The sequence below is a fragment of the Alnus glutinosa genome, chromosome 5, assembly GCF_958979055.1.
Source record: "Alnus glutinosa chromosome 5, dhAlnGlut1.1, whole genome shotgun sequence".
Classification (NCBI taxonomy): Eukaryota; Viridiplantae; Streptophyta; class Magnoliopsida; order Fagales; family Betulaceae; genus Alnus; species Alnus glutinosa.
Window position 1 is genome coordinate 11678401 of NC_084890.1, and position 8538 is coordinate 11686938.

Sequence of the window (8538 nt, forward strand, 5' to 3'; positions counted from 1 at the left end):
CGATCTGTGGGCTGAAACCGCTCACTTTTACACCCATAAAACAACTGGAAATGCGAGCTTTTAATTCATAATGTGACATATGGGTATTCACCGCATTCCAGTTGGCATGGACCGACAAGTTGCTTAATAATACTATAGTATTTATTCGAGAAAAAAAATCTGGTGTTTCTTTTTTCTTTTTCCTCCTCTTTCCTTGGCTATGGCAAATTACAATCAGAGCATATACCTTAAAAACATTGCAGCAGGTATAAAAAAGATTCTCAAGTTTCTGTAAAGTTGTTATTCTAGATTAGGAAAGCATTCTGATAAAAGATAAATAAAGAGGGAGGACAGTACAAAGGAGAAACCAAAAAAAATACATAAAAGCCCATGTAACCATCATAATTTCAGGCATTATGTATAAACTATTGCCTCAATTATGTAGATTACATTTTGTTCAACCTCAAGAGTTTATCTAATTGTTTACAACAGATTTAACAAGGAATCAATTAAATAATCACAATTAGATACAAAGAATCCTACAATTGGTTACAAAAAGAAACTAGGATTATTCACATATACATATAACGCAGCCTCACAAGAGAATTGTTTACCATGGACCCAGCCAAATAAATTAGGCATCACTCCAGGTATCATCATCATCATCCCCATCATCACTCCCAACAGCCTGACAAGTTTCACAACCGTGGGTTTCCTTGTGTTATGCATAGCAAGAGAGTCAACATAAAGAAAAAGAAAAGGAGAGGAAGGACAATTGCGAACCTGGCGAATTGCATTTGCTTTTTCCAAAATTGCAGTGACTTTCACGTTGGTCGTGGGTCCTGCCGTATTTGTTGGCTTTGTTGACATCGTGCTTTTCAGGTTAAATGACTGGGATTATATAGAAAGAGCACGAGTTAGCGAGAGCAAACTCCAACATTTTAGCAATTCTAATTCTGATTATGATGATTATTAAATAAAAAAAATTATAATTAAAAGTACTTCCTCCAGTGAGCTGGCAGCAGAAAGAAAAGCTGTAAATGTTTTTTGTACTGGTAAAATAACCAAAGGAGGTGAAAGATATACCCCCCCCCCCCCCCCCCCCCCCCCCCCCCCCCCCTCCCTCTGGCGGTTACCTTAAAGTGTGTTTATCGGTATCATAGTGCTTTCAGATTGGAGATATACTCTTGAGTAAACCAAGCTTGAAGATTATTGTTTACATTGCTATATTTAGAACCATCCCGTAGTCCATATTCAGAATCTTGTTTTTGTAATTTATCAAGAGAGATCATGAAGCTTTATTCATAATTTTTAAATCATGGCAGAATTTATGCAGTAGAACTCATTATCTTCATATAAGGGAATTAGGGCAGAGTAAGTGGCAGCTGACTCTCACAATCACAAATTCTTTATCACTAAAGAAAACGGCTACTTACTTTTGATCTGATTTGTTGTAGGAAATCTTCCCTATCATCCATCCCCATGCCATTCAAAGCTTGATTAGCTTCTTTTTGCCCATTCAACTTCTGCTCGTCCTGCTGCTACACAAATATAATTCCATCACTTCTAAGAGGCAGTTCACACTTTCACTATGTTTTATTGAATGCAAAAATTGCTAATCGAAAATAAATAAATAACTATACATCAATAATACCTTGCTCTTCTGTTCTATAGTAGCGGCCTCCTTATTAGTATGTTGTTGCTTTGCTGGGGCTGGCTTAGGTTGCTGAAGCACGGCAGATTCCAAAAGTATCAGATCAAATGCATGTGTAAGAGTTTCCGATACATCATCGAGTTTGTCTTCTGTCACATCCAAGTCGGGTTTCGATACATGCTTTTGTACCGGAGGGAGAGGTGGCGGTTGTGGGGTAGACTGTCCAGAACATTCCAACTTATAATCTTCATTTGTTTCTTGCTGAAGTACAGGGTTCACAGTATCAAAATTGGGAAGGTCAAGGAAAGGACCAGACAATGATTGTTCCACACCATTCCTGCTGTCCACACTTTTAGTTCCACCATCAATGCAGATGCCATTATTGGCCATTCCCCCAAGCTCCAGAGAGCTTACCATAGATTCTGCTGATGAAATTCCACATAAGGCATCATATAGTTCAAGATCCTTTCTTTCAGGAGTTTCACCAGATTCCCACTGCTCAGAATTTGACTCAGAGTAATGGCTATGGCAATCACTTGATTTGCAAGGTGATGATCTACAAAATGTGTCATCGTCAGACTCAAAGCCAAAGTCATTCAAAGGTATATCAGGCTCAGGGACCAACTGAAATGATGGAAACATGTCTCTTACGCCTTCAAAACATTGATTCCCATCAGGAAATTTCAGTTTCAATTTGGAAGTCTCAAAGCCATTCAGGGGATGGAAAGATATTTTCATATGTTCAAGTGGTGGTGAAGAAGTAAGTGAATCTATGGGAGACCCGTGTCCAAACTGCTCTTCAAAAGTTGTCTCAGGAATTTTTTGATTCACAACTCTATTCTGCCCACTACATTGCTCTAATCCACCAGCATTCACGGAACTTCCAAGTTCAGGATTGTCATCATGAACAAGTGAAACTTTTTTAGACAAACCATTTGCTAGTAACCTTCGGCTTAGTCCAAACACTAGAGATGAGTTTTCATCATTCCCGCTACTGGCTTCAGCAGAGATGGATTTCATATCTGGTGCAACTGGCACCATAGTTTTAGGTGCCATTACACTAAACTTTTCACATTTGGCATCTGAACCAGCTTGTGAAAGTCCCCTATCTGTCTTCTTGGTGGAGACACCCTCCTCTTGATCATCCTGGCATGATGTGGAGCATACACAACTCGAATCCTTTTCAATGCCTCCAACTCTCTTTGCCAATATATCTTTCTCTCCTTCATAATCATCATCACCTTTAAGCATGCAACTGTGCTCCGAAGGGCAAACTGTCTCATCTTTACTTCTGTTCCTTGAATCCGGACCCACAGCGGTTGGCATCGCGTAATCAGGAGGTTTTGATGGCTCAAGTCCTAACAGGCCACCGTTAGTCCAGAACTTAATTGAATGAACACCAGAAAAGTCACCAGGAGTTTCTTGAGACTCACAAAAATTGCTTATGATCTTATCCCTCGATGGATCTCTGAAATCAGAAATTTTGGAGGCAGAGGCTAATGAACCACTAATAACAGGTTCTAAATTGGAACCATCAAGAACATCAGCACTTCCACCAAAATCACTGGCTACTGAATTGTCTAAATTAGAAGACAATTTAGCAATTTGAGGCATTTCTTCTACTGAATGGTATAAATCACTGACTACCATCTGTTCATGCGCAAAACTCTCTGGGGAAATTGAGTTGGATATATTTGATGGCATTCCTTCAGTTGAGGAACTGCAGGATGCAGTATCAGATTCCAATTCTGGAGGACTATGGTCTGCACTATTCACATGAAGCTCATGGATGTCATCTATTCCTTCATCATTGATGCAGGAGGCATACCGCTCAACTTCTCTTTTTGTTTGACTGTCAAGATCATTTTCAGATTCTGATTCAATGGTGTTGAGTGCATCCATGTAATTGTCCGGTTCACTTTCAATGTCATCAATCTGATTCCGGCTGGAGATTGACTGGAGACTGTTTTCAAGCAGACTATCCGTTTGATCAACATTTGTAAAGTCAACAGCTCTCCCTCCATGGCTATCTGTGTTAGACTTCATCCAGAGCATATCTGGAGCTTCATCACCATCACTTTGCTCACCCCTAGGCTCCACTATCTCTGCCTTTTCATCCCAGGTAACACAAGAAGAACTGGAGGCAATTTGCTCTTGTAATGAATTGCTTGGACTGTTATAATCTACAGCCTTAGTTTGTTCTTCAGGAAAAACTGAATCAAGTGTTTCATTCTGCTGCATCAACCGAGAAGAGGGTGATTCTTGTTGTTCAGGTTGCATGGAAGAACTTAGATGGAAAACACATTCGATATATCCTGAGCCAGTTCTTGAATCAAAAGAATGTGAATAGTCTCCAGTGTCAGATTTCAACGTCATGTCAACTGTGGAGGCAGTTTGAGAAGGAGAAGCCCGCCTATTAACAATGTGAGAAGTACACGGCAGACCACTTGAATCAAAAGAATTTGAGTGGTCTCCCAGGTCAGAGTTTGACTTCATGTCTACAGCTGAGGCAGTTTGCAAAGGAGAAGTCTGCCCATTAATAGTTGGAGAAGCAAACTGCAATCTGCAGAGTCAGATATCCCATACCTTTTTTAATTCATCAAAATAAATGGTGATATGCCCGAGTCAATTGAATGCATATAGATATGGTACCTGCTACTGCCATTGGATATTGATGCACCTCGCAATAATTGTCCACTCCCATGTGAAGACCTCTTTTTCTGTCCATTTTAACATTTCAATAAATAAACAGTTCCAAATAACAGTAGCATTGAGGTACTCGAGTTCTAATTATATGTTGCAAAGGGAGAATAACAGGAAACCTAGTATTCAGCCTAAAGAAATTAACTTCAGAGGTCATTTCATTTCATTTCATGATATTAGTTAACCAATATAACTATATATATCCTTTTGAGATGGTTCAGAAGCAATTTCACGAACTATGCTGGCAACTTACAGAGATAAAGATTAATTTATTTTTAAATTTTTTTCTAGTAACTATGGAGTATGGAGGCAAATTCTTGATAGACATGGATTTAAGAGTACATCATTATTTTGAGAGATGGTCATTATAATAATTAAATAGTGTCACTAAGTTTCTTCATTTTACAAGTACACATACCTTGCTTCTACGAGCCTTCTTGTCAATTTGAATTTTTCCAGTAGTCACTTCACCAGAGGTAACTGATGCTTTTTTAAAGAAGGTTGGATCTGAATATCTCTTTAAACAAGATCCTGGACCACCAGTATCAAATCTGAATGGCAAAGCAGAAGGTTCCAATATGTGATAGTTAGGATCAATCTTAAACTTCACTAGGTGATATACTTGTCATTCATGAATAATAAAGACAAGAAAATTTTGACTTTTCTTTTTTTCAAGACAAAGTTAATTATACTTGTCAAGCAAGTGCAAACGTGGAGGATCACGGCATTCTTCATAGGAATCCATAATAAACCGTGGCAAGTCATTGTAGATGAAGTGATTTTGTTCATTTCGGATGTGAGGATGCCATTCAGAACCTGCAAAGCAACTGCTTTACATAAACGATTTGAATTTATCTGGAAGATTAATGTAGTACTAAAAGAATCTTGACCACATTGCAAAAATATCTACAAAAGAACTCCAAAAAGAAAAATCGATGACTCCATCTTCTGGACAATAGCTCAACCTGTTTAACAGTAATTTCCAAATGATGCCATCTTCTGGACAGTAATTGACACATGATACCATATCCTCTAGAATTGACAACATATAGAAATTTAAGCCATCAGATTAAAGAACAGGTAAAGTGCCATACCGGCAGTATAAGCAAAATGTATGTGGCTTGTTTGGGCCAGTATAGCCTTCTCAAGGGGAGGAAGTGCAACTTCAATGCGCTGGACACGAGCCTTCAGTTTATGGCTTCTTGAAGCTGTAGTCATCACTTGCTCCTGCAAGCCATGAAATACCTCTGCTGCAAATCTACATCATTTCGCAGATCTAGTCTCAGTTGCAATTGTTGTGTGATAGTTTAGACCAGAAAGAATGAATTTAAATATTTGAAAGAGTATCTTGATCAAATTTAATCCCAAATGCTCGGCATTATTCAGACTATATAAGAGCAGTTGTTCCAGAGTATACAATGTACTTAACTGTTTGTTTGATCCATGTGCAGTTGTCCTAGAGAATATTATTATATTAAACTGGTTGTTCAAGAGCATGATTTTCCGTAGCATGAATAACTATAGATAAGGAATGTGGAATCTCCGAAATGAAGATACAAACCTCCGATTTGCTTTGTTACTCCTCCACACCCTTCACCAAAAAGAAAAAGGGGGAGGGGGGGGTTTAAAAAGGAAGTCCGAAATTCTACACTTTCCATATTCCACAACTTGATCAAAGCATATTTAGATAACCATAAAAAAAAAATCCCAGAACTCAAGTTGTGGGAGGAAGTGCATGGTATATTCACAAAAAGTTTGTAGTATTAGATTGTGGCTAAGATTTTCAAGTTAACATCTAATAGTTGAACAGTTTCAGAAGTGTGTTATAGATACATGTGGTGAAACTCCAGAGCTTGGTTGTTCACTCTACTTGAGGAGTGGCCTTTCACCACCAGAAACAACAATCTCCAGCCAAAAATAGAAAATCCACCAATTCAATTAGTAGATCCACTAAGCTTAAAATACATGCTGCTTTGCACATCCAAGCACCTAAAACTTATGCATTCCTAGATTTTCATTCCGTTAGAGTTTCTAGCATGTCTAGGTGTGCACACTCCACCAAACCACTTGACCAAGAAATGAAAAATACAATATTCATTCATTTCCCATAACTGCCTTCAACTAAATTGAAATGCTACTAAGCTCGATGATTTCAAACTTCACAACATCCAAAACTCTCCCAAAATAGCTAAAACCTAATGGCCTTGACAACAGGTAATGAAGGCTCCATGACCACAATAAATCTTACGCTGTGAGCAAGAACCCTCAAAAAATTTCAAAGAATACAAAGTTCTCCTAGGCCAAATTGAAACTCGACGAACTAAGATTGCTATTACCTAAAAGCTGCTTATGAACCTCCCTTGTTCTGCTACAACAGGTAAGCACCAAAGTCACATCTCACGCACTACTAACCTAGATCCATTGCAAGCAACAGCATCACATAATCCACCAATAATTAAAAAATTTCAGGATCATAGTAAAAAATTTCATCAATTACGCTCCTGTTAAGTAACGTCTAGTTTATCAGAGGATCCAAAGCCACAAAATTCAAATTATTTCTAACAAGTAGTTCTAGCAACGTAAATTTTCCATTTCGAAGAACACTAATTTCTGGATTAACCGTAACACTATTAACCTTAAGCTCTTGAAATCACTTAAAAAACAAAAAGGAAAATGATCTAGTATGCAAATTATTGTCCTATCCTTTCCCTCAGCTCTCGCAAGAACCATCCAGAAGCTTCTAAACGTAGAAACGCAGAGAGTGCAATTTAAACCTCTGCAATTAAGGTTTTACACTCTTATTAAGGCCAGCAAGCTCCAGAAATTAATGAACATTAAAGACAAACAAAACAACCACTTCAAAAGCTTAAAATTAGGGCATTCATTCAATGCGGCAAAACTAAAGAGAGAGCGAGATTATCGTACTCCGCAAGATCGCCGAGCTGGCGCAAGATCCCGACAAGGCCAGCGACGGCCACACCATCGAGCACAGCTTTGGGATCCTCTCTGTCCACCTCTTTGTAGAGCTCCGGCTGCCCCAGCGCGTACTCGTTCCTCACCTCCAACCTCACCAGCGGCATTTCTCTCTCCCTCTCTCTCTCTCTCAAGCTATGCGAGAGACATAAATGAATGAATCAGTGCGAACTAAATGAAGAAGTTATTATGAATTTATGAGCGAGAGAGAGAAAGAGAGAGAAAGAAAATTCTTCTTCTCTTTTGTCTTTAGTTTGGGTGAAGAGAGAGAGAGAGAGAGAGAGAGAGAGAGAGAGGGTGAATTAGGTAAGGAGGATTGGAGCAGCTGAACTGCCGAGAGAGAGAGAGAGCATGAATCACTGTTCTTTTGTGTTTTTGGGAAGTGGAGGGCCTTGCCAACTCTGCAAGCCATTCCAGAATGGATATAATTGCTCAGCCTCGTACAGGGAGATGGATTTACTAAATTACTGAAATGCCCTTGAAATTTGATGGGAATGACTCTGTTACTGGGTTGTACTGGAAATGGTTGACCTCGAGGTCGTGCGTTTGGTAGCGGGGAAATGAGCGGTTTGGGCGTGGTGTAATTCCATGGATTGGTAGAGGAGAGTTCGGGCATTTCAGAAATTGAAACGGTGATAAAGACGAAAAAAAAATAAAAAAACATTTTTTTTTTCGGCTTATATATCTTTTTCAGGTTTTGAAATCAGAGAGTGAGATTGAGAATCAAGAAAGATATGAATAGAAAGGAATAAAAGAGAATCAAGAAAGATATAAAAGAAAGGTAATGTTTCTGTGTATGGAACAAAAAAATGGGGGCCTATGACAATAATGTTGAAGAAAATGATGTTTCTGGATATGAAAATTTGCGAAAATGATAATAATATATTAAAGGTTTGAGGAAATTGATTTCCTATTTGACCCTTGCTGAGTTTGTGGGGTAACTAATAAAGGCCTTGGCCCATAAATTATAGTTCTACTTAATGCTCATAATTAGTTAATTTAATGGTGAAATTCCATCTCTTTATTATTTTCTGTAAGTCGCATTACATACCTCTATAATCCTTCCAACAGGAATAAAATGAAAAAAGAATTATACTCTAATGTCCCCGGATTAAGAGCACTTACAGCTACTTTTTTTTTTAAAAATAAAAAATAAAAAATTAATAAACAAAACTACCTTCTGCTTTTGAATTTAAATACATTTCACAATAGCTTTCATATTCTTTCTT

General features: G+C 38.2%; 1 protein-coding gene across 3 annotated transcripts; it reads right to left on the minus strand.

Moving 5' to 3' along the window:
* Positions 1-265: 265 nt before the first annotated feature.
* Positions 266-7771, minus strand: LOC133868017 (protein SCAR3). Of its 3 annotated transcripts, none has more exons than XM_062304807.1 (9): positions 7262-7771; positions 5431-5594; positions 5029-5152; positions 4755-4887; positions 4286-4353; positions 1634-4196; positions 1416-1517; positions 763-870; positions 266-667 (listed from the first exon to the last, which is right to left on the minus strand). In XM_062304807.1, exons 1-9 carry the CDS (start codon positions 7414-7416, stop codon positions 614-616), a joined length of 3471 nt encoding a protein of 1156 aa, XP_062160791.1. In that variant the 5' UTR covers positions 7417-7771; the 3' UTR covers positions 266-613. The 3 variants fall into 3 exon arrangements, with proteins under 3 accessions (XP_062160791.1, XP_062160790.1, XP_062160792.1); XM_062304806.1 differs by having other exon boundaries at positions 1416-1520; XM_062304808.1 differs by lacking the exon at positions 7262-7771 and having other exon boundaries at positions 1416-1520; positions 5029-5163; positions 5431-5571.
* Positions 7772-8538: the final 767 nt, after the last annotated feature.